At 42.5% G+C, this 27855-nt stretch overlaps 1 protein-coding gene across 3 annotated transcripts in view; it reads right to left on the bottom strand.

The window, feature by feature from the left end:
* The window catches only part of AFG2A (AAA ATPase AFG2A), a 701600-nt gene that overhangs the window by 574600 nt on the left and 99145 nt on the right, over positions 1-27855 (bottom strand). For all 3 annotated transcript variants that reach the window (XM_077279095.1, XM_077279096.1, XM_077279097.1), the window contains exon 10: positions 3294-3448. In XM_077279095.1, the coding sequence (XP_077135210.1) occupies positions 3294-3448 (155 nt within the window). The remainder of the gene's footprint in view (positions 1-3293; positions 3449-27855) is intronic.

The following is a 27855-nucleotide window of genomic DNA, read 5'->3' as shown; positions in this document are numbered from 1 at the left end:
CAATGCGATCGCATTGCGTTGTCCTGATGGAAGCATTAATGGAGTCACCTCCCTGTGTGCGATCTACTAAATGTCGCTGTCACTATTGACAGCAGCATCAGAAGGGTTTAACACCTGCGATCGGTGTTACCACCGATCGTGGGTGCTGCTGCAGGGTGTCAGCTCTCAGACAGAGCTGACCCCCCGCACACAATGGCAGCAGCTCTCAGCGCGATCACTGTGCCACACCTATACTGCTGTTTACAGGAATGCAGCTCCTGCAAAGCAGTATTTGTACAGCGCATGTCAGGAACAGGTTAATTAAATTAGAAGTTTGTGACAATGCAAAACATTTTTGTAAAATGGTTTCCAATTTTCAGATGGTCTAGTAGTTCATCTTAAACTTCAATCTCTGGTTCTTTACACAAGACTTTTCAGAGGTCTCATTATCATCACAGGCAGAATTCCAATGACGTTAACACCTCTGTACAAAGCTGATAACACAGGATCCAGCAATCACAACAGGTGATGCTACAGCTGACCATGTTCTCCGTCCTTTCACATTTACCTTTGTGCTGGCTCATTGGATGCTTCTATACAGAAGATAGGGTCGGGGTCTGTTCATTGCGGCTAATTTAAATGTACATTTCCTTACAGAACAGGAAGTAGAAGCCTGGAGTAACCTAAGTGGTTAATGTGTAAACTGCAAGATGTCATTTTGTTTACCCACAGATTGTAGTATGAAAATAAGTGACTAAATTTTTATTTTTTATTTTTTTAAACTAAATAGCATGTCATTTTTAACGATATTTCATTTAAGTAAAAGGATATTTTATAGATTCGTGTACTATTTCATCCTTTGTTTGCACTTTCACTGATCTTTTATGCATCTCAAATTTAAAGTTGGAAGCAGTGTCAGACTGGAATGCCAAGGGCCCACCAGTAACCAACTCCAGGGCCCCACTTTTCAACTACATGCAAATATGACATTGTCCTCAATCACAAATACATATAACAATGAGCTGGGTAGATTGTTAGATGAATAAGGTGCTGCCTGTGTCTGTACATAGTGATTAAGTATATTGTGCCAAGTACTGCTCATATAAGAGGTGGTGGCCTACTCCGGCACAGGGGCCCACCAGAGGATTCTCCTGTGGGCCAGTCCAAGCCTGGTTGGAAGAGACTACTAGTTAATGGGACAGAATATAAGAGAGGGTATTAGAAATCCAGTGAATACTTGGGGTAAAGCCCAATATATCTGCATCAAACATCTCATAAAATAAAAAGATCAGAAAGCAGCAATCTTTCATGGGCAATTCTGCCTAAATGTCTGATCCCTGCCTAGTTACTTTCTCTCAATATGTACCATATAGACTATTAAAATATGTACACTTTATGCTATGTATCTGGAATCCAACTAATATGAGGCCAATAAGTGAAGCGCTCTGGTAACGTCAAATCTTGAGACCATATGTGATCTTGTGTGATATTGGTAGCCTGGGGTTTCATGTGACAAATAGAATATCATGCACACTTCCACAAAGGAAACTTAATCCTACTTTAACCAAAATGCTACACATTGGGATCACCTGCTTATTTAACTAGCTTCAAGAGCCTTTCCTCAACAGGAGTTTACGGGAGAAAAGTCTGCCTGGATTAATTGCTCGGGAATGACTAGACACGCAACAGCATCTCCAGATGTTCGAGATGGAAAGCCAAAAGGTTTAGATTTGCAGAGTCCTGTTACTGGAATCTGAAACTATACAGGAAAACAGAACTCGAGCCAGAGGAGGAAATCATTTTTCCCTTTCCTAATATTTTCAGCTCGATATTGGGATGGTGGGGGGCCAGGTACTATTTTGTTCTCCTTGCTCAGGATATTGCTACACATTCAGTGGCAAATCCATTACATCTCCTGTAATCCAGCAATAAGGAGACCAGGCAGGTGCCAGATTTTCTGGATTACAGAGTGAACATGATAAGTATATATGCAATGTTAGAATTTTAGTTTACATTGTTTTCCTGGAAATGTGTGCCGAAGAACCATGCGACTCAGGAAGCCAAGTACGCAAGCAAATGCCCATTAGTGTATATTAAGTATATACATTTAGCCCAAATGAGGTGCATATGTAACACTGGAAACAAAACACAAATGGTCAAATGATCATATATTATTTATACTGTAAAGTCAGACGCATTCAATAGAAGGCAGCCATAATAGTGCAGATCTCAGTATCATTCAGGGGCACAGTGGTCATAAAAATAAGACTAAATCAGCCTGACATCTAAAAGTTCTCCAAAAGCAAAAGATCAACTTCTCCCAATGATCAAGATGAATTTGGTGATGAACAATGCATTTTCCAGCATGATGGAGCACCACGTCACAAGGCAAAGTGATAACCAAGTGACTCAGTGAAAATAACACTGAAACTTTTCTTTCCATGGCGGGAAACTCTGAAAATCTCAATAACACTGAAAACTTATGGTCAACCCACAAAAACGGTTGGACAAACAGAATACAGAAATCGAGATAAACTCCAAGCACTGATTAGACAAGAATGAGTGCATTCAGGCAGGGTTTGACCCAGAATCTGAGACCCAGCTGTCAGGGCGACGAGCAAACGTCTTGAAAAACAAGGCTCAAGACTGTAAATATTGGGTCTTATAACAATAAACATTTAACAATAAAAGTTTAAAAACTACTCATGAAATGCTTATTGTACTTCAGTAATAATAGAAACAACTGACCATCTAGATCTAAATCACTGAAGTAGCAAACTGTGCTACCGAAAACTTCTGTTTGGCTAGGTTCACATTGCGTTTAACAGCAGCCCGTTCAACACATGCGTTACCGGGCTGCTGTTAATGCAAGTGCCGATGTGTCACATCGCTAGCGCAGATAGAGCTGGCAGATGCTCTATCTGCGCTAGCAGTGACGGACCCGGAAACGCTGCAGCCCGCGTCCCAGGGTCTGTCACTCAATGACGGCACATCGCTAGCGCACACCCATTGTGGGCGTGCGCTAGCGATGCATCCGACATTGGACTCAATAGCGGCGTTAATGGACTACGTTACACTGCGTTATGCCGCGGTGTAACGTAGTCCATCTAACGGACGCCAGTAATGTAATGTGAACTCAGCCTTAGTCTCAAACATTATGGCCAAGACTGTATTGTAGCATGATCTTCAAGCACATAAGCGCCAATACCAGTCTGATAATTATATAAGCACATGAAACTATGTATCTACAGGTATCTGTATTGTGACTGAAAAGTAACATTCACAATTAATGCACTGACGACAAGTTTACCTACATTGGGCACATCCACCGCCACCTCCCGCATGGCACTGGGCCTGACGTCATTCATCGCCTGCAGGAAATCAGTCAGAGTCATCACCACAGAGCCAGCTACTGTACTGTCTGATGGGTTGTTCGTTTCTTCTAGTTTTCTCCGCAGAGCATTCAGGCCTGTAAAGGAAACGAGTCAAGGATTATATTATTAAAAAAAAAAAAATCAAACAAACAAAAGACAGAAATTACTATTTAACCCCTTAGTGCCCAACAAAAATTTTGAACTTAATGACCAAGGCAATTTTTACAATTCTGACCACTGTCACTTTATGAGATTATAGCTCTGGAACACTTCAACGGATCCTACCGATTTTAAGAATCTTTTTTCGGGACATATTTTACTTCATGTTAGTGGTAAAATTTCTTCAATATGACTTGCGTTTATTTTTTTAAAAAAATGGAAATTTGGTAAAAATGTTGAAAATTTTGCAATTTTCAAACTTTTAATTTTTGTGCCCTTAAATCAGAGAATCATATCGCACAAAACAGTTAATAAATAACATTTCCCACATGTCTACTTCACATCAGCACAATTTTGGAGACAATTTTTTTTTTAATTAGGAAGTTATAATGGTTAAAAGTTGACCAGTGGATTTCTCATTTTTACAACAAAATTTACAAAACCATTTTTTTTTTAGGGACCATCTCACATTTAAAGTGAGTTTGGGGGGTCAATATACCAGAAAATACCCAAAAGTGACACCATTCTAAAAACTGCACCCCTCAAGGAGCGCAAAACCACATTCAAGAAGATAATTAACCCTTCAGGTGCTTCACGAGAACTAAAGCAATGCGGAAGGAAAATATGAACATTTTACTTTTTTCACCAAAAATTTACTTTGGAACAAATTTTTTTTATTTTCACAAGAGTATCAGGAGAAAATGGACCACAAAAGTTGTTGTGCAATTTCTCCTGAGTACACCGATACCCTATATGTGGGGAAAAGCCACTGTTTGGGAGCATGGCAGAACTCTTTTGACTTTTTGAACGCAAAATTGGCTGGAATCAATGGTGGCGCCATGTCACATTTGGAGACCCCCTGACGTACCTAAACAGTGGAAATCCCCAGTTCTCCAACCCTAACCCCAACACACCCCTAACCCCAAGCCTAACCCTAACCACAACCCTAACCCAAACACACCCCTAACCCTAATCCAAACCGTAACCGTAATTCCAACCACAACCATAACCCTAGCCCAACCCTAACTTTAGCCCACTGGGAAAGACAATTTTTGGGTGCATGGTATGGCTCAGAAGGGAGGCAAAATTGGCTAGAATCAATGGCGGGCGCCATGTCGCATTTGGAGACTCCCTGATGTACCTACACAGTAGAAACCCCCCAATTCTAACTCCAACCCTAACACAGCCCTAATCCCAACGCTAACCCCAACTCACCCCTAACCACAACCGAGACCCAGGAGATTTTCTGATGCTGGGGGGGGGGGGGGGGGGGGGGGGGGCGCTATGCCCTTATTTCTCAGCACCGGTAAAAAGCGGCGCTGAGGAATAAAGTACCCCTAACTGCCACCATTAAAAGGCATATCGGCGGTCGTTAAGGGGTTAAATTCATCATACAAATAAAAATATAATTTAAATTTCATTGGTTGATAGATTCTTAGGGGGTGACAGCACTGTACAGAATATCACTCAGTTCTGCAGGAAAATACGCATACTGTGATAATGAAAAACTTGCTGCATTCTCATTTGTCAGAGTGGAAAAAGTTAATTACATATAGCTGCCGCATTTACCCCTTCACACGGCAGCTAATTTTTGCTTTTCTGTTTTTTTCCACCCCGTCTTCTCAGAGCCATAACTCTTAAAAATGACCATGCAATACGATTCTCCTAATCAATACGATTACAGCGACAGCAAACATGTCCAGTTTGTTTTATTATTTTGGTGGTGAAAAAAATATCAGAAGTTTGTAAAAAAAAAATAAAAAATTAGGGGGGGTTGTGTCACTATTTTCAGAGCCCTGTAACATTTTTATTTTTGGTCTGATGGAGCTGTTTTTTGCAGGACGAGACAACATTTTAATTAGTACCATATTGGGATAGATATGGGTTTTTCATCTCTTGTTACAGCATTTTTTTGTGGAATTGTGGTGACCAAAACGCAATTTTGGCATTCTTTAATTTTTTCTATTTACAATCTTTACTAATTGGGCGAATTGTTTTTATATTTTGATAGATCAGACATTTCTGAATGCGCTAGCACCACGACGTCATGAAGGTTACTGCAGTTCATCGTCCGGCTCACACGGAACTGAGTGTGGGAACAGTTGGCTGTGACCTGTTAACCTCTGTGATGTTACCACTTGTTACTGAAGCTGTATCAAGCTCGGCATCACCTGGATTCATGGCTGAGCGGTCGCATCATGCCACCGCTCAGCCATGCAATCAAGATGTACTAGAGCTAGACTTCTTCGTGGGACAAATGGATTGTCATCGGACAGGTGAGTAATATAGTGTTATATCACTTTAATCTTTACAGTAATAAATGGGAAAAGAGGGTAGCATGTGTTTATTTCAAATAAAGGAGTCTGTATCTTTCAATTAAAAGGACTTTATTCCGGCTGTGTATTTTTTGGCTGTGTATTTTTTACAATATGACTATTGGGTTAGAAATAGAGGAGTCTTATAGATGCTTCTCCTTTACTAACCCCTGGGGCTGATGTCACAAAACAGCTGACATCAATCCGAACCCTATCACCCCACTTGCCACCGCACCAGGGCAAGTGGGAAGAGCAAGGCTAAGAGTCAGATTTGGCGCATCTTATGGATGCAACATTTCTGGGGCGGCTGAGGACTGATGTTCTTAGCCTGAGGGTACAATATCCCCGGCCCCTTCCCAGGCTATTAACCCCTTCACCCCCAAGGGTGGTTTGCACGTTAATGACCGGGCCAATTTTTACAATTCTGACCACTGTCCCTTTATGAGGCTATAACTCTGGAACGCTTTGACGGATCTTGGCGATTCTGACATTGTTTTCTCGTGACATATTGTACTTCATGTTAGTGGTAAAATTTATTCGATATAACTTGCATTTATTTGTGAAAAAAACGAATATTTGGCGAAAATTTTGAAAATTTCGCAATTTTCCAACTTTGAATTTTTATGCCCTTAAATCACAGACATATGTCACGCAAAATACTTAATAAGTAACATTTCCCACATGTCTACTTTACATCAGTACAATTTTGGAACCAAAATTTTTTTTTGTGACGGAGTTATAAGGGTTAAAAGTTGACCAGCAATTTCTCATTTTTACAACACCATTTTTTTTTAGGGACCACATCTCATTTGAAGTCATTTTGAGGGGTCTATATGATAGAAAATACTCAAGTGTGACACCATTCTAAAAACTGCACCCCTCAAGGTGCTCAAAACCACATTCAAGAAGTTTATTAACCCTTCAGGTGTTTCACAGGAATTTTTTGAATGTTTAAATAAAAATGAGCATTTAACTTTTTTTCACACACAATTTATTTCAGCTCCAATTTGTTTTATTTTACCAAGGGTAACAGGAGAAAATGGACCCCAAAAGTTGTTGTACAATTTGTCCTGAGTACGCTGATACCCCATATGTGAGGGTAAACCACTGTTTGGGCGTATGGCAGAGCTCGGAAGGAAAGGAGCGCCATTTGACTTTTCAATGCAAAATTGACTGGAATTGAGATGGGACGCCATGTTGCGTTTGGAGAGCCCCTGATGTGCCTAAACACTGAAACCCCCTACAAGTGACACCATTTTGGAAAGTAGACCCCCTAAGGAACTTATCTTGATGTGTGGTGAGCACTTTGACCCACCAAGTGCTTCACAGAAGTTTATAATGCAGAGCCGTAAAAATAAAAAATCATATTTTTTCACAAAAATGATCTTTTTGCCCCCAATTTTTTATTTTCCCAAGGGTAAGAGAAGAAATTGGACCCCAAAAAATGTTGTGCAATTTGTCCTGAGTACGATGATACCCCATATGTGGGTGTAAACCATTGTTTGGGCGCATGGCAGAGCTTGGAAGGGAAGGAGCGCCATTTGACTTTTCAATGCAAAATTGACTGGAATTGAGATGGGACGCCATGTTGCGTTTGGAGAGCCCCTGATGTGCCTAAACATTGAAACTCCCTACAAGTGACACCATTTTGGAAAGTAGACCCCCTAAGGAACTTATCTAGATGTGTGGTGAGCACTTTGACCCACCAAGTGCTTCACAGAAGTTTATAATGCGGAGCCGTAAAACTAAAAAATCATATTTTTTCACAAAAATGATCTTTTTGCCCCCAATTTTTTATTTTCCCAAGGGTAAGAGAAGAAATTGGACCCCAAAAAATGTTGTGCAATTTGTCCTGAGTACGCTGATACCCCATATGTGGGTGTAAACCATTGTTTGGGCGCATGGCAGAGCTTGGAAGGGAAGGAGCGCCATTTGACTTTTCAATGCAAAATTGACTGGAATTGAGATGGGACGCCATGTTGCGTTTGGAGAGCCCCTGATGTGCCTAAACACTGAAACCCCCTACAAGTGACACCATTTTGGAAAGTAGACCCCCTAAGGAACTTATCTTGATGTGTGGTGAGCACTTTGACCCACCAAGTGCTTCACAGAAGTTTATAATGCAGAGCCGTAAAAATAAAAAATCATATTTTTTCACAAAAATGATCTTTTCGCCCCCAATTTTTTATTTTCCCAAGGGTAAGAGAAGAAATTGGACCCCAAAAAATGTTGTGCAATTTGTCCTGAGTACGCTGATACCCCATATGTGGGTGTAAACCATTGTTTGGGCGCATGGCAGAGCTTGGAAGGGAAGGAGCGCCATTTGACTTTTCAATGCAAAATTGACTGGAATTGAGATGGGACGCCATGTTGCGTTTGGAGAGCCCCTGATGTGCCTAAACATTGAAACTCCCTACAAGTGACACCATTTTGGAAAGTAGACCCCCTAAGGAACTTATCTAGATGTGTGGTGAGCACTTTGACCCACCAAGTGCTTCACAGAAGTTTATAATGCAGAGCCGTAAAAATAAAAAATCATATTTTTTCACAAAAATGATCTTTTTGCCCCCAATTTTTTATTTTCCCAAGGGTAAGAGAAGAAATTGGACCCCAAAAAATGTTGTGCAATTTGTCCTGAGTACGCTGATACCCCATATGTGGGTGTAAACCATTGTTTGGGCGCATGGCAGAGCTTGGAAGGGAAGGAGCGCCATTTGACTTTTCAATGCAAAATTGACTGGAATTGAGATGGGACGCCATGTTGCGTTTGGAGAGCCCCTGATGTGCCTAAACATTGAAACTCCCTACAAGTGACACCATTTTGGAAAGTAGACCCCCTAAGGAACTTATCTAGATGTGTTTTGAGAGCTTTGAACCCCCAAGTGTTTCACTACAGATTATAACGCAGAGCCGTGAAAATAATTTTTATTTTTTTTCACAAAAATGATTTTTTAGCCCCCAGTTTTGTATTTTCACAAGGGTAACAGGATAAATTAGACCCCAAAAGTTGTTGTCCAATTTGTCCTGAGTACGCTGATACCCCATATGTGGGGGGGAACCACTGTTTGGGTGCATGACAGAGCTCGGAAGGGAAGGAGCGCCATTTGGAATGCAGCCTTAAATGGATTGGTCTGCAGGCGTCACGTTGCATTTGCAGAGCCCCTGATGTACCCAAACAGTACAAACCCCCCACAAGTGACCCCATATTGGAAACTAGACCTCCCAAGGAACTTATCTAGATGTGTTGTGAGAACTTTGAACCCCCAAGTGTTTCACTACAGTTTATAACGCAGAGCCGTGAAAATAAAACATCTTTTTTTTCCCACAAAAATGATTTTTAGCCCCCCAAATTTTTATTTTCCTAAGGATAACAAGAGAACTTGGACCCCAGAAGTTGTTGTTCAATTTGTCCCGAGTACGCTGATAACACATATGTTGGGGTAAACCCCTTTTTGGGCGCACGGGAGAGCTCGGAAGGGAAGGAGCACTGTTTTACTTTTTCAACGCAGAATTGGCTGGAATTGAGATTGGACGCCATGTCGCGCTTGTAGAGCCCCTGATGTGCCTGGACAGTGGAAACTCCCCAATTCTACCTGAAACCCTAACCCAAACACACCCCTAACCCTAATCCCAACGGTAACCCTAACCACACCCCTAGCCCTGACACACCCATAATTCTAATCCCAACCCTAATCCAAACGTAAATGTAATCCAAACCCTAACCCTAACTTTAGCCCCAACCCTAACTTTAGCCCCAACCCTAACTTTACCTCCAACCCTAGCCCTAACCCTAACCCTACCCCTAACCCTAACCCTAAACGTGACTGAAATACGTGGCACTGAAATACGTGGCACTGAAATACGTGGCACTGAAACACGTGGCACTGAAATACGTGATACGTGGCACTTAAATACGTGGCACTGAAACACATGGCACTGAAATACGTGATACGTGGCACTGAAATACGTGGCACTGAAATACGTGGCACTGAAATACGTGGCACTGAAATACGTGGCACTGAAATACGTGGCACTGAAATACGTGGCACTGAAATATGTGATACGTGGCACTGAAATACGTGGCACTGAAATACGTGGCACTGAAATACGTGGCACTGAAATACGTGGCACTGAAATACGTGGCACTGAAATACGTGATACGTGGCACTGAAATACGTGGCACTGAAATACGTGGCACTGAAATACGTGATACGTGGCACTTAAATACGTGGCACTGAAACACGTGGCACTGAAATACGTGATACGTGGCACTGAAATACGTGGCACTGAAATACGTGGCACTGAAATACGTGGCACTGAAATACGTGGCACTGAAATACGTGATACGTGGCACTGAAATACGTGGCACTGAAATACGTGGCACTGAAATACGTGGCACTGAAATACGTGGCACTGAAATACGTGGCACTGAAATACGTGGTACTAAAATATGTGGCACTGAAATACGTGATACGTGGCACTGAAATACGTGATACGTGGCACTGAAATATGTGATACGTGGCACTGAAATACGTGGCACTGAAATACGTGGCACTGAAACACGTGGCACTGAAACACGTGGCACTGAAATACGTGGCACTGAAATACGTGGCACTGAAATACGTGGCACTATGACTGTCAGAAAATGTTCATTAAACGGTTAGGGGTGAGGTTAGGGGTAGAGTTAGGGTTAGGGTTTGGATCCCTTTATCACCTTGATGGTGGTGGGTGGCTTTTCAGTGTGTTTAAATGCATGCGTTTTTAACGCAAACAAACGCATGTGCTTAAAAACGCAAGAAAATACTGCAGGTTGTATTTCTGAAAATGAACGCATGCAGAAAAAAAACGCATGCGTTTGAAAACGCGACCAAACGCGTACAAAAAAACCGCATGCGTTTTCAATGTTAAATATAGGGAAAAAACGCATGCGTTTTTTTGTGCAAAAAACGCTGCAGACAAAAACGCAAGTGTGAAACCAGCGACGCTTTTTATAGCAAAAAAGTTTTTGCGTCTCCACATTTTGAGACCTATAATTTTTCCACATTTTGCTCCACAGAGTCATGTGAGGTCTTGTTTTTTGCGGGACGAGTTGACGTTTTTATTGGTAACATTTTCGGACACGTGACCGTTTTTGATCGCTTTTTATTCCGATTTTTGTGAGGCAGAATGACCAAAAACCAGCTATTCATGAATTTCTTTTGGGGGAGGCGTTTATACCATTCCGCGTTTGGTAAAATTGATAAAGCAGTTCTATTCGTCGGGTCAGTACGATTACAGCGATATCTCATTTATATCATTTTTTTATGTTTTGGCGCTTTTATACGATAAAAACTAAAATATAGAAAAAATAATTATTTTCGTATCGCTTTATTCTCAGGACTATAACTTTTTTATTTTTTTGCTGATAATGTTGTATGGCGGCTTGTTTTTTGCGGGACAAGATGACGTTTTCAGCGGTACCATGGATATTTATATCAGTCTTTTTGATCGCGTGTTATTCCACTTTTTGTTCGGCGGTATGGTAATAAAGCGTTGTTTTTTGCCTCGTTTTTTTTTTTTTTTTCTTACGGTGTTTACTGAAGGGGTTAACTAGTGGGGCAGTTTTATAGGTTGGGTCGTTACGGACGCGGCGATACTAAATATGTGTACTTTTATTGTTTTGTTTTTTTTATTTAGATAAAGAAATGTATTTATGGGAATAATATATTATTTTTTTTTATTATTTATTTAGGATTTTTTTTTTTTTTTTTTTTACACATGTGGAAAAAAATTTTTTTAACTTTTTTACTTTGTCCCAGGGGGGGACATCACAGATCATTGATCTGGCAGTGTGCACAGCACTCTGCCAGATCGACGATCTGCTGTGCAGGGCTGCAGGCTTACCAAGTGTCTGCTCTGAGCAGACACTCGGTAAGCCACCTCCTTCCCTGCAGGACCCGGATGCCGCGGCCATCTTGGATCCGGGACCTGCAGCCAGGAAGGAGGTAGGAGACCCTCGCAGCAACGCGATCACATCGCGTTGCTCCGGGGGTCTCAGGGAAGCCCGCAGGGAGCCCCCTCCCTGCGCGATGCTTCCCTATACCGCCGGTACACTGCGATCATGTTTGATCGCGGTGTGCCGGGGGTTAATGTGCCGGGGGCGGTCCGTGACCGCTCCTGGCACATAGTGCCGGATGTCAGCTGCGATATGCAGCTGACACCCGGCCGCGATCGGCCGCGCTCCCCCCGTGAGCGCCGCTGATCGGTGATGACGTACTATCCCGTCGGCGGTCATACGGGCCCACCCCACCTCGACGGGATAGTACGTCAAATGTCGGGAAGGGGTTAATATCAGCCCATAACTGTCTGTTGGGCCTTTCGAGCTAGAAATTATAAGAGGACTCCTCCCAAGTCATTTTTTTTGGTGCAAACCGTAAACTAACCAGTAAATGCAAAGCAAGCTGTGAGCTGATATTAATAGCATGGGAACCTTTTGGAATATTGTCCCCTTTCTCAGATTACGAACATCAGCCCCCAGCGGTAGGTTTTCCCTCTGCTGGTTCTGAAACTTACACACTAGCTCAAGCCATTTTGTTTTTTCAAATTATTTATTTTACACATGATGTACACAGCTGGTGCTGAGTACAGCTCTCATCATTGTCGCCTGGTCGTGCTGATCACAGGGAGACCAGGCGACAATTATGAGAGCTGACTTCAGCACCCGGCGCCTGGGAACAGCATGAACTCAGCGTCGGACTGGAGCACCTTGGGCCCAACAGAAAAAATCATTCTTGGGGCCCACTATGTAGCAACATAGAAATAGATACAAGACCACCAATTGTGCGGTAAAAAGCGCTGATATCAGGGTATAATATAAGGTAGTTCACGTCTTAATTATGTAGCAAGGGTTGGGGTAGACCCCTCACAGAATATAATGTAACCCCCTCATAAAATATAATGCAGCCCCGTCTCATAGAATATAATGCAGCACCCCACAAAATATAATGCAAACCCCTCAGGTATAACGCAGACCCCACCATAGAATATAATGTAGCACCCTCATAGGGTATAATGCAGCCCCCCTCATATAATATAATGCAGCCCACCACAGAATATAATGTAGTCCCTTGAGAGAATGCAGCCCCACCACAGAATATAATGCAGCCCCCCATAGAGTATACTGTAGCCCCCTCATATAGTATGATGTAGCCCCCCATAATATAATGTAGTACCCTGAGAATAATGCAGTCCCCCCACAGAATATAATGTAGCCCCCTCATAAAGTATAATGCAGCCCCTCTCCACCTCCATCATTGTCCTCATCACCACCTCCATCATTGCCTTCTCCCCCTCCATCACTGCCCATTCCACCACCTGCATCATTGCCTCTTCCCCTACCATCATTGTCCATTTCATCACCTCCTTCATCACCTCCATCATCACCTCCATCATTGCCTCCCCCCACCACCATCATTGCCCATTTCATCACCTCCATCATTGCCTTTCACCACCACCATTGCCAATCACCCCCATCATTGCCTCCACCCACCACCATCATTGCCCATCACCTCCATCATTGCCCACCACCTCCATCATTGCCTCCCCCACCACCATCATTGCCCATCACCTCCATCATTGCCTCCCCATCATCATTGCCTATCACCTCCATCATTGCCTCCCCCATCATTGCCTATCACCTCCATCATTGCCCATCACCTCCATCATTGCCTCCCCCACCATCATCATTGCCCATCACCTCCATCATTGTCTCCCCACCACCATCATTGCCCATCATCTCCATCATTGTCTCTCCACCACCACCATCATTGCCCATCACCTCCATCATTGTCTCCCCCACCACCATCATTGTCCATCACCTCCATCATTGTCTCTCCCCACCACCATCATTGCCCATCACCTTAATCATTGCCTTTCACCACCACCATTGCCAATCACCCCCATCATTGCCTCCACCCACCACCATCATTGCCCATCACCTCCATCATTGCCCATCACCTCCATCATTGCCCATCACCTCCATCATTGCCTCCCCCACCACCATCATTGCCTATCACCTCCATCATTGCCTCCCCATCATCATTGCCTATCACCTCCATCATTGCCTCCCCCATCATTGCCTATCACCTCCATCATTGCCCATCACCTCCATCATTGCCTCCCCCACAATCATCATTGCCCATCACCTCCATCATTGTCTCCCCCACCACCATCATTGCCCATCATCTCCATCATTGTCTCTCCACCACCACCATCGTTGCCCATCACCTCCATCATTGTCTCCCCCACCACCCTCATTGTCCATCACCTCCATCATTGTCTCTCCCCACCACCATCATTGCCCATCACCTTCATCATTGTCTCCCCCCACCAATATCATTGTCCTTCACCACCACACACACCTCACCTTAAATTTAAACAATTGTCCTCACTATGTAACTGGCACTTCCAAACCATATACTCACAACACTTCGATCTACCAAACTAGGCAGCCGAAGAACACGAAGAGATCCAAAGTATAAATAAAACAAGGCTTTATTAGTGGAAACACATATCCAATGCCATAGTGCACAAGCACCTAAACAAGAGGTGGGGAACCACCACATATATTATGCTAAAGAGCACATCCTGCAGTATGGAGCAAGTAGCGCTGTATATCTTAAGGGTATTTAACACTAACTATTGCCTAAGCATATATAGTGCAACCAATACTATATAAATACCAAACATATGACATATACCAGCAGTCACCATATCTACCTGTAGCCGGTTCAGCGTCCCACCTCACCCCACCGCAGCAGCTCATCACACACACTCACACACACACACTCTCACTCACACACTCTCTCACTCACACACTCTCTCACTCACACACTCTCTCACTCACACACTCTCTCACTCACACACTCTCTCACTCACACACTCTCTCACTCACACACTCTCTCACTCACACACTCTCTCTCTCACACACACTCTCTCTCTCACACTCTCACACACTCTCACACACTCTCACACACTCTCACACACTCTCACACACTCTCACACACTCTCACACACTCTCACACACTCTCACACACACTCTCACACACTCTCACACACACACTCTCATACACACACTCTCATACACACACTCTCATACACACAGGCAGGCACACACACACAGCACAGCTCACCTCCCCGCAGCAGCAGCCTCTTCCTCACTGGAAGCTTTCTGACTGAGACAGCACGCTGGATGATGACGTCATCCAGCTGGGCTGTCTCAGACAGGAAGCAGGACGCCGGGAGGTGAGCTGCTCTGTGTGAGCCTGTGTGCCTGTTATGTGTGCGGTGTGGTGCGGTGCTGTGTATGTGTGCGGTGCGGTGTGTGTGCGTGCGTGCGTGCGTGTGGTGGTGGGGCTTTGCATGTGGGCAGTGTTAGCTGCAGCCTGTGGCTAAAGCTGCCCGCTATTAAAGAGAAATGGTATTCACACCTCTCCACGCCCATAGGGGCGTGGGGAAGCGTGAATATTAATTTTGCTATAGAAGCGGGGACAGGATCCTGTCTCCAGCTGCTGCTACTGGCACAGGGCGGGCCCCCTTGACTCAGGGGTCCCATAGCCACTGGCTGGGGGCCCCTGGAGCAGTGGGGGCCCTAGGCAGCTGCTGGCCGGTATGCCAGCAGGTGTCAGTGCCTGGGCCCACCGGAGAAACCTCCGGTTCTCCGGTGGGCCAGTCCGAGCCTGCATGAACTGCACCACTGTTTCCCAGGCAATGCTGCAACAAAGGGGGGAGCGAAAGTGGACAAAAGAGAGAGGGAAGAGAGTAAGGGTTGAACAGGAATGGATGCAAAGTGGAATTACGCGATTTCAAATAAGAGTAGCCGGATGACAAGGGTTTATCTGTGAAACGAAAGTCGTTTTCACCCTATAGGTCTATGGAGCATTGTTCTGAGGCATCATAGGCTTACATTGGTGGAAGATGCACTGTCCCACACAGCAATCCCTGTGTCTCAGAAAAAAATAAGAACTACTCACGTTAACCAAAAGGAGAACAGATACACACGGTAAACCAAGGTAAACCAAGAAACACAGACATTAATACATATTTTCATGCATCTAGATGTTTAGAAAATTTAGGGAGAAATGGTTTTGGTGGCAGCGTTTATTTAAATTTTAGCTCTGTTTTCATTCACTATCCATCTCCATTATCGTTTGCACCAATCCAAACCACCAGGTACGTTAGGTGGTAACCATGTGAGAAGGACAATGTTTTATTGTCCCCACAGCAACATCAACAATTTGGCTTGAAGGGGTTTTGACTGGTGATGGACTGTATACACTCTGCTATCATTCAATCTAATTAAATGTAATATTTATTAGATTAACACCCGCCATGACAGCCCTATTTTCCATTTTCCTCATCTTCTCCAAGAGTCATAACATTTTTTTAATTTTCTGTTCACATAGCCGTATGAATGATTTTTTCACGGAAGGAGTTGTACTTTTCAATGACACTATTCATTTTATCATGTAATTCAGTAGAAATCCGGGAAAAAAAAATCTTAGTGCGCTGAAATTGCAAAGAAAAGTGCAAATCCACAATTGCTTTTGGGGGATTTTTATTCATCATATTCACTATGTGGCAAAACTGACCTAGCAATAGGATTCTTTAGGTTGGTACGATTACGCAGTCACCAAACAAATAGTTTTTTTCATTTAAGTGATGAAAATAATTCAGAAAATTTGTAAAAGTTAAAAAAAAAAATTTAAAAATTAATAAAATATGCTTTTGTTGCCATTTCAAAGACCAGTAACATTTACAATTTTCGGGATATGGGGCTGCGTGAGGGCTTGTCTTTTGTGCCCTGAGCTGATATTTTCATTGATACCATTTTGGGGTAGAGACAATGTTTTGATCGCCTATTATATGGAAATGTTGCAGTGGACAAAAAAATAAACATGCTTCTGGGGTTTTGATTTATTTTCTTGTTACACTTTTAACAGATTGGATTAATTTATTTTATATATTGACAGGACTTTTATGAATGGAGCGATACTGATACTATTTTTTAAATTGTTTATTTTTATTAGGGGAAAAGGGGATTGATTTGAGCTCTATTTTGCATTTTTTTCAGATTTAAATTTTTTTTAATTAATTTTGCACTTGTTAGTCCACTTAGGGGACTTGAAGCTGCAATTATGCAATCGCTTGTACTACATGTAGTACATGTAGTTTATAGTAAAAATCCCAATTTCCTATGAATGCCAGCTAAAAGCTGGCTTTACCAGGAGAATCACAGGACAAGCACAGAGGTCTTCACGGACATTGGTGAGTGTTAAATGCAGTGACTGACAGCAGCATTTATCATGTTAACAACGGAGGGCAGAGCTCCATTTCACCCGTGGCTGTTGGAGGCAGGTTATGGCTGAATAACTCAGCCATCAGCCGGGAAGGATTCATGCTCAGCTTACGAGCCTGCATCAAAGTGAAAGATCCAACAAATTAAGCAATTGTATAGGCAGGCAGAGGGGTCAGGGAATCACAGACAGGGAGGAGACTACCCAGCGCACAGTCCGGCCCCGATGCACCGAAATCTAATTAGGAGGAAACTTCAAATGGTGATTACAGAAGACAAAAACGCAGATTTCTTCACCAAATGTAGCAATGTAATCAATATTACAGCCATGTCTTGACTTTACATTGCAAAATCGGTCTGATAGGTTCTTTAAGTTAGCACAGAAACTACTTAGGGAAAGAAAGTGATATGCGTCTGTTAATGTTTGCTTTCATGAAGACGTAGGATAAGCTCCGAAAACTCAGTGCCCAGTTATGGTCTTGAGTCAAATGCAACTAAAAAGTGTTGTGAATGGTTACAGGACATCACTTCCTAAATCCTGTTAATGAGTCCCGATATGCTTAACCTGACATAAAACGGCACCATGCAGCATCTGGTGCCTACGCAGAAAGGCTCGAGAGCTATAAAAGGGCATGAACACCTGCCTTCACTCCCCGGGCTCTGCTACAGAATCACAAATATTTGCAATACAGACTTCCTGTAATGTGGCACATTCATAATGAACAGGATACGGTACAATATCAATAAAAACATTCCAGGAGGCCAGCTGGAGAAGAAAGAGAGAGCAACAGGCTTCAGGCAAAGGAAATGCTGCAAATATCTTCCCTATTGTGACCGCAGATCAGATTTTTAAGCTAATTATTTGAAGAAGCCCAATGGCAATGGCAGACAAGTTCTAACGCTACACAGGCCATCGTATTCACCAGATGGGTGCAAATAATTAGCAAAAGTAACCAAACTAGTTTAATCATATTAGGTTAGGTTTACATCTGCGCTGTGATGTCTATTTTCCGTTCTGTCATAGAAGCAGAAAAACAGAATTAAAGTGGTGATGGATCGGGAACACAACAAACATCAGATACCACCCAAGGACCTAACTGAGCTGGTTAGTGGAGTTCCTTCAAAATGCCAGCTAATTTGCTGGGGGAAAAATACAAAACAAGCGCTATTTTTTCCTCAGATGTGACTGAATCTATAACGGAAGCTCTGATCGGAGCCTCACGCACTGATGTGAACGCAGCCTTATAATAAAATATGCTTTTTCATCCCTTAAGCCTGTTTGAACATTAATGACCAGGCCAATTTTACACTGTCACTTTATGAGGTGATAGCTCTGGAACGCTTCACTGATTCTGTTTTTTCGTGACATATTGTACTTCATGAAAGTGGTAAAATTTCTTTGATATAACTTTACAAAATTTACATGAAATTTACAAAATTTTGCTATTTTCAAACTTATTTTTATGCCCTCAAATCAGAGAGTTATATCACACAAAACAGTTAAGAAATAACATTTAACGCATGTCTACTTCACATGAGCACAATATTTTAAACAATTTTATTTAGGAAGTTATTGTAAAAACTGCACCCTTCAAGGTGCTCAAAACCACATTCAAGAAGTTTATTAAATCTTCAGGTGCTTCACGGGAATTTTGGGAATGAGGAAGGAAAAAATAAACATTTAAATTGTCAAAAATTTTACTTTAGACCCAAATTCTTTTATTTTTGAAAGGGTAACAAGAAAAAAAGGAACCCAAGATTTGTTGTGCCATTTCTCCTGGGCATACCGATGCCCCGTATGTAGTAAAAACCACTGTTTGGGCACACAGCACAGCTGGGAAAGGAAGAAGCGCCATTTGATTTACTGAATGTAAAATTTGCTGGAATGCGGGCGTTTAGAGAGCCCCTGATGTGCCCAAATCGCCCACAAGTGACAATTTTCGAAACTAGACCCCTCAGGTGCATCACAGAAGTTTATAACGTTGAGCCATGTAAAAAAAAAAACATTTTCCCCGCCAAAAAATGTTTTTTTTTTACCCCAAATTTTGCATTTTTACAAGGGTAACAGGAGAAATTGCACCATATAATTTGTTGTGCAATTTCTCCTGAATATGTGGGGAATACTATTTTAGTGCCCATTCACATTTGTTTTGTTGGGATATTTTCTTTTTAATTAAAATAATAAAAGTAAAGTTTAGGCAGATGTTTATGTACACCAAAAATGCAGCATACAAGTTATATATTGCATTATTCCTCATGCACACACATTATAGCTTATTTTGGAAATGACAGGTATACGAGATTTTTCATAATATACCATCACTTTCTTGTACATAGGTGACCAACTTCTGGGACTACTACCAGTCCTCAGAAAAATGAGCTGGTTAAGTGAAGAGTTCCCTTCAACAGTTTCCGATCCATAGTTGCACTTTCAACCACTTGCGCTGCAGTTCCTGGAATAACGTGCATCTTAGAGAACTGCTGTATACGGAAAGACTGAAGAAGTCACAATACTAACCCAACCATCTAGCTTCTGTATTTTCAGAACTCAAAGCTTCTGTTGCGCATTGCTACTTCAGACCCAGGCTATGTCAGGAACTGAAGGATGTCTCCATGCACTCAAATGCTGGCTCCATGCCCTCGAAAGATGTTGCAGTTCATTGCCCTTCCCAGCAGATAGCCAGGAGAGTTGCTGTACAGAAAATTTAATAGTGAAGGTAATGCAGCCCATTCATTTTCAGGAACAGTGTATGGCCCAGAAGTCAGAGCCTCACCGATCAGAAAGTGACTACACGTCAGAGATGCCATCATTCTGGGAAATGGGACAACTTCTTCATAACCAATTTACTTCCATGCCCAAGAATGTATATGCACAATTGTATAGAAACTGTAAATCATCAAGAAAGATGTCTTCCTATTGTGTTATTATTAAACTCGCAGGAAAGAAATTCTCATCTATTTATGTTTCTAAAATCCAGTTTCCCTTGTCCAAATCGGGAAATGAGTGATCAAAGCTCTCCAAACAAAGCCTGAAGTCACTGGAGTAAAATGTGCGTGCACAAACCACTTCTGGGGTCATCATTTAGCTGGAAATATTTTTTTACATTGGGCGATAATAAAAAGCAGACAGGGAATAAGAGCATGTATTTTCCTGTTTCCTTCTGCTGTTTTCATAATCAGAAGCCTCTCCTCCCACATTACTCCAGCGCTGAAACCTGACCACACAAAACTTAATAAGATGCATCGGGCTGGATGACATACCACAATAAACCCACAGCAAATCTCGGATGTGCGTGCAATTGTAGTTTCTTCCCAGACACACACTGCAGGGAAATCATATGTAAACTCTAAGATCCCTAATCCTACTAAATTACACATGCAAAACTGAGTACACCCTGAATATTGCATACAGACGTGGTTGTCCTATGGCTATATTTTCAAAGGGGTTGCATAATTCCAGAGATTATCGAGTCTATGATTATTATCACATGACTTCCCTTTTAGCTTTCAACTAAGCACTAGAAAGAAAACAACTTATGGCACAGGCCTCATAAGAAACAGCAGATATCAATGCAGATGGGTTTTTCACTAGATCATTTATTAGTGCTTTTATGAACGCTAAAAACTACACTGGAAAAGGGTGGAGATGGGAAAAATCACTTGGTCCGATCATGCCCCAATTCTGTTGGGCCTGAAGTCTTCTCAGCCATTAATTCGGGCCTGCCACTGGCGTCTGAATGAGTTTCATGTCAAGGACCTCAACATTAGGAAAACTCTACCTGACCATTTGTCTGACTTTTTCCACCTAAATGAGGGCTCGGTTTCTTCTCATTCAATGCTGTGGGAGGCTCATAAGGCAATAACGAGGGGTCATCGTATTAAAGAGGGTTCCAAATTGAAAAAAATGCCAAACTTTAAATATACGGTAAAAACCTTTCATAGCAACTCAAAAGAGAAGAACAAAAACTCCATCTCCTTCTCTGAAGGATTTGAGGAGGGTGGTAGAGATTAGAAATAAGTTGAAAGACGCCACATGTCTACATCAGCACAATTTTGGAACCAACATTTTTTTTTTTGTTACAAAGTTATAAGGGTTAAAAGTTGACCAGCGATTTCTCAATTTTCCAACACCATTTTTTTTAGGGACCATATCACATTTGAAGTCACTTTAAGGGGTCTGTATGATAGAAGATATCCAAGAGTGACACTATTCTAAAAACTGCACCTCTCAAGGTGCTCAAAACCACATTCAAGAAATGTATTAACCCTTCAGGTACTTCACAACTATTTATTTTCTTATTTTCCCAAGGGTAACAGGATAAATTAGACACTAAAAGCTGTCGTGCAATTTGTCCCGAGAACGCTGATCCCCCATACGCCGTGTCCTTTTCAGAAGTGCACAATCCTAAAAATACGGACACTGCCGGATAACAGGTCATATAGCATCCACAGTGCCTCCATCTGCCTCACTATAAGGCATCTTCTGCCGGGGGTTCTGTCTGAGTCACGTATTTCAGAGATTTACATAGAAACCTCAGTGTATCACTCAGCGCAGGATAAATGTGTGCCAAGCCTTACTGCGATCTTTGGGAGGCAGAATGAAAAAAAAACAGCATGTGAAGAATTGGTTTCATTTATTTTTTACACCATTCCTCATGCGGTATTAGTGATTAGGTGACTTTATTCTTCAGGTCGGTGCGATTACAGAGATACCAGATTTAGTCCTCTTTCACACGTCCATGTCTCCAGTACGTGTGGTGACAGTTTTCACAAGTACCAGAGAAACGTACCCACGTAAACACATTCAAGTGAATGGGTCTGTGCACATTAGTGTGTCTGTGGGCAAAACACGCTAACATGTCTGTTTTTTAATGTTAGCACTGGCCGCAAAACATCCCGCACATGTGCATACACATAACACACATGGATATAATCCGTGTGACACGCATCGGCGATGGGAAGAAGCGTTACAGTAAGCGCTGTTCCCCAGCGTCAGGTGCTGAACACGGCTCTTACAATGATGAGTTATATTTAAGTGATAAAAGAGACAGCAGGTGATGGCTGATGGGACTATTTATCCCATCAGCCTTACCCTGTTGCCGCTTATAACAGTGACACAGCAGGAGCGGCTGACGGGCGTATTCATCAGCCGCCGCCTGCGTTATAAATAAATTAATGAAAAAACGGTGTGGAATCTCAGTGTGGACGGTCACATCTTGGCACCGTCCAGGTTGAAAACTATTTATTCCCAGACATGGATTACGACGTGGGATACAAAGACGGACAGGTGAGGGATATGGTTGTTTCCCATTTTTGTTTTATTACAGGAGAACTAGGGCTTCGGTGGATTTAGGCGTTAGGCGAGTAACTGTGTTTTTTTATTTTTAAATAAAAGTGGAAAAGTGGTTTTGTTTTATTTCTAATAAAAGACTTTATTCTGGCTGTGTCTTTATTTAGCATGTAACTAAAGGCGTACTAATGGATAGGTGTCTTTTAGACGTTTCTTCATTACTAAGCCGTGGGCTTGATGTCATCTGACAATAAAAAGGTAACATCAACCCCACAAATATGAATACCCACTTGCCACTGCTACAGGGCAAGTGCAAAGAGCCAATTGGGTTACCATGGTCTCCGATCCAAAGGCAGAGGGGCTGTTAGCCTTCTGTCGGCTTCCGGAATGCTGTGATCACGTTCGATCGCAGCATTTCGGGGGTTACTGTGCCGTAGAGACCAGCTCTCTGCCCTGCAATGCCAAAACCAGCCACCGGGCAATCAGAGGCCAGAAACTGATGACGTGCCAGGCCAGCAGTGTATGACATCACTGCCATGTGCTGTTCTGGCTGTTGAAGAAGCGCAACCTGTTGGCTTAGGGAGCGGAGGACAGGTAAAATAATTTTTTTAATGTTTAATGTAAAAAGAGAGGCACAAAGGGGATCATGACTGCTATATGGGAACGAGGCTGGGGGACATGGCTGCTATATGGGGACAAGGATGGGAGACATGGCTGCTATATGGGGACCATGCTGGGGGACATGGCTACCATATGGGGACCAGGATGGGAGACATGGCTGCTATACGGTGACCAGGATGGGGGACATGGCTGCTATATCAGGACAAGGATGGGGGACATTACTACAGGGTAGAGACATTACTGCAATATGGGGACCAAAATTGGGATATTACTATAGAATACAGACATAACTACAACATGAGGACCATGATGGGGACATGACTACAAGATGGGGACCAGAATGAGGGACATTGCTACAAGATGTTGGCCAGAATACGGTGCTAATTGTAACACAATTTTATTGTATGATGCCAATTGGGGGGGGACAGACAAAGGAAAAAAGAAATGTAAAAAAAGTTTAAGAAAAAGTATAAAAAAAAAAAAAAAAGATTTATAATAGAGTATGACAAAACATTTTGCCACTAAAAATGATGTTTTATGTACAAACTAAAGTAAACAAAAAAAGTGCACATTTGTTATTGCAGCTTCTGTAGTGATCCAAGCTGTATGAAACTGTACCATAACCATGCAATCAATGCCATTCAAAACAATTTTAAAAAAAGCGATCAAAAAGGTGTATAGAAAATAATGGTATCACTAAAAATGTCATCTCATGTCATCTGCTAAGAATGTGGCCAGTCAAATTACATTTTTTTCTATGTGCGGCCCATATACCGACGAGTTTGAGACCCCTGGTATTAGCAGTGTGAATTTATGGATTAAAAAAAAAAACTTAAGGCTCTTCTGAAGCATAATCAGGGCTACATGGAGTGTTGCTCCCACCAAAAGTTTTGTAGTTTCTGATAAGACGCTTTGTACATATTTATGGCTTCAAGAGTAGGGGTGGACATATCACTGGTACAACCCGTGCAGCCACAAAGGGACCCAAGAGGTAAGGGGACCAAGTTCCACTTCCAAAGTAGGTGGAATTGTGTATTATGATGAGCAAATGGACTGCAAAGGGCCCATATACTGTTCTTGCACAGGGGCCTTCTTCTGTCCGTGTAGAAGAGATACTATATTTCTTATCTTATAAACCGTTTGATGGCTGGATCTTTCTAGGAACAAGATGACTAAATCTGTCACAAGAAATAACGCTATTAACCTGCAGATATGGGGTTAACCTGCAGGATAACAGCATTACTATGCTGCCTGGCACCTGCACTAAGCCAAATGCAGTGGGGAGAAAATTAACTTTATTTTCCCCAGCAGCATTTTGATTTCAGTCATGGGGGCGATACCGGCGCTGGTCAGTCAGTCTGACTATACATAGCGGTGGCTGTAACTGCACCCCTGGCTCTGACTAACACTCGCTCTGCATTGTGGTCGGCTGTCAGTCATGGCCGGGGGCACGGCTACCGCCGCCGCTCTCCGTGTCTGAACCAGCACCGATGCCACCCCATGAATGAAAGCGAATGCTGATGAGGAGAATAAAGATCATTTTCTTCCCGCTGCATTCACCTGTGTGCAGGCGCCGGGCAGCATAATAATGCTATTAACCTGCAGATTAACCCCATATAAGCAGGTTAATAGCGTTATTTCTGATGTCGGGTTCCCTTTAACCCCTTCACCCCCAAGGGTGGTTTGCACGTTAATGACCGGGCCAATTTTTACAATTCTGACCACTGTCCCTTTATGAGGCTATAACTCTGGAACGCTTTGACGGATCTTGGCGATTCTGACATTGTTTTCCTGTGACATATTGTACTTCATGTTAGTGGTAAAATTTATTCGATATAACTTGCGTTTATTTGTGAAAAAAATGGAAATTTGGCGAAAATTTTGAAAATTTTGCAATTTTCCAACTTTGAATTTTTATGCCCTTAAATCACAGACATATGTCACGCAAAATACTTAATAAGTAACATTTCCCACATGTCTACTTTACATCAGTACAATTTTGGAACCAAAATTTTTTTTTGTGACGGAGTTATAAGGGTTAAAAGTTGACCAGCAATTTCTCATTTTTACAACACCATTTTTTTTTAGGGACCACATCTCATTTGAAGTCATTTTGAGGGGTCTATATGATAGAAAATACTCAAGTGTGACACCATTCTAAAAACTGCACCCCTCAAGGTGCTCAAAACCACATTCAAGAAGTTTATTAACCCTTCAGGTGTTTCACAGGAATTTTTGGAATGTTTAAATAAAAATGAACATTTAACTTTTTTTCACACAAAATTTATTTCAGCTCCAATTTGTTTTATTTTACCAAGGGTAACAGGAGAAAATGGACCCCCAAAGTTGTTGTACAATTTGTCCTGAGTACGCTGATACCCCATATGTGGGTGTAAACCATTGTTTGGGCGCATGGCAGAGCTTGGAAGGGAAGGAGCGCCATTTGACTTTTCAATGCAAAATTGACTGGAATTGAGATGGGACGCCATGTTGCGTTTGGAGAGCCCCTGATGTGCCTAAACATTGAAACTCCCTACAAGTGACACCATTTTGGAAAGTAGACCCCCTAAGGAACTTATCTAGATGTGTGGTGAGCACTTTGACCCACCAAGTGCTTCACAGAAGTTTATAATGCAGAGCCGTAAAAATAAAAAATCATATTTTTTCACAAAAATGATCTTTTCGCCCCCAATTTTTTATTTTCCCAAGGGTAAGAGAAGAAATTGGACCCCAAAAAATGTTGGCCAATTTGTCCTGAGTACGCCGATACCCCATATGTGGGTGTAAACCATTGTTTGGGCGCATGGCAGAGCTTGGAAGGGAAGGAGCGCCATTTGACTTTTCAATGCAAAATTGACTGGAATTGAGATGGGACGCCATGTTGCGTTTGGAGAGCCCCTGATGTGCCTAAACATTGAAACTCCCTACAAGTGACACCATTTTGGAAAGTAGACCCCCTAAGGAACTTATCTAGATGTGTGGTGAGCACTTTGACCCACCAAGTGCTTCACAGAAGTTTATAATGCAGAGCCGTAAAAATAAAAAATCATATTTTTTCACAAAAATGATCTTTTTGCCCCCAATTTTTTATTTTCCCAAGGGTAAGAGAAGAAATTGGACCCCAAAAAATGTTGGCCAATTTGTCCTGAGTACGCTGATACCCCATATGTGGGTGTAAACCATTGTTTGGGCGCATGGCAGAGCTTGGAAGGGAAGGAGCGCCATTTGACTTTTCAATGCAAAATTGACTGGAATTGAGATGGGACGCCATGTTGCGTTTGGAGAGCCCCTGATGTGCCTAAACATTGAAACTCCCTACAAGTGACACCATTTTGGAAAGTAGACCCCCTAAGGATCTTATCTAGATGTGTTTTGAGAGCTTTGAACCCCCAAGTGTTTCACTACAGATTATAACGCAGAGCCGTGAAAATAATTTTTATTTTTTTTCTCAAAAATGATTTTTTAGCACCCAGCTTTGTATTTTTACAAGGGTAACAGAATAAATTGGACCCCAAAATTTGTTTTCCAATTTGTCCTGAGTACGCTGATACCCCATATGTGGGGGGGAACCACTGTTTGGGCGCATGACAGAGCTCGGAAGGGAAGGAGCGCCATTTGGAATGCAGCCTTAAATGGATTGGTCTGCAGGCGTCACGTTGCATTTGCAGAGCCCCTGATGTACCCAAACAGTACAAACCCCCCACAAGTGACCCCATATTGGAAACTAGACCTCCCAAGGAACTTATCTAGATGTGTTGTGAGAACTTTGAACCCCCAAGTGTTTCACTACAGTTTATAACGCAGAGCCGTGAAAATAAAACATCTTTTTTTTCCCACAAAAATGATTTTTAGCCCCCCAAATTTTTATTTTCCTAAGGATAACAAGAGAACTTGGACCCCAGAAGTTGTTGTTCAATTTGTCCCGAGTACGCTGATAACACATATGTTGGGGTAAACCCCTTTTTGGGCGCACGGGAGAGCTCGGAAGGGAAGGAGCACTGTTTTACTTTTTCAACGCAGAATTGGCTGGAATTGAGATTGGACGCCATGTCGCGCTTGGAGAGCCCCTGATGTGCCTGGACAGTGGAAACTCCCCAATTCTACCTGAAACCCTAACCCAAACACACCCCTAACCCTAATCCCAACGGTAACCCTAACCACACCCCTAGCCCTGACACACCCATAATTCTAATCCCAACCCTAATCCAAACGTAAATGTAATCCAAACCCTAACCCTAACTTTACCTCCAACCCTAGCCCTAACCCTAACCCTACCCCTAACCCTACCCCTAAACGTGACTGAAATACGTGGCACTGAAATACGTGGCACTGAAATATGTGATACGTGGCACTTAAATACGTGGCACTGAAATACGTGGCACTTAAATACGTGGCACTTAAATACGTGGCACTTAAATACGTGGCACTTAAATACGTGGCACTTAAATACGTGGCACTTAAATACGTGGCACTTAAATATGTGATACGTGGCACTTAAATACGTGGCACTGAAACACGTGGCACTGAAACACGTGGCACTGAAATACGTGGCACTGAAATACGTGGCACTGAAATACGTGGTACTAAAATATGTGGCACTGAAATACGTGGCACTGAAACACGTGGCACTGAAATACGTGATACGTGGCACTGAAATACGTGGCACTGAAATACGTGGCACTGAAATACGTGGCACTGAAATACGTGGCACTGAAATATGTGGCACTGAAATACGTGGCACTATGACTGTCAGAAAATGTTCATTAAACGGTTAGGGGTGAGGTT

This window comes from Ranitomeya variabilis, chromosome 1 (genome assembly GCF_051348905.1).
Source record: "Ranitomeya variabilis isolate aRanVar5 chromosome 1, aRanVar5.hap1, whole genome shotgun sequence".
Classification (NCBI taxonomy): Eukaryota; Metazoa; Chordata; class Amphibia; order Anura; family Dendrobatidae; genus Ranitomeya; species Ranitomeya variabilis.
This window is presented reverse-complemented; position numbering and strand designations above follow the sequence as displayed.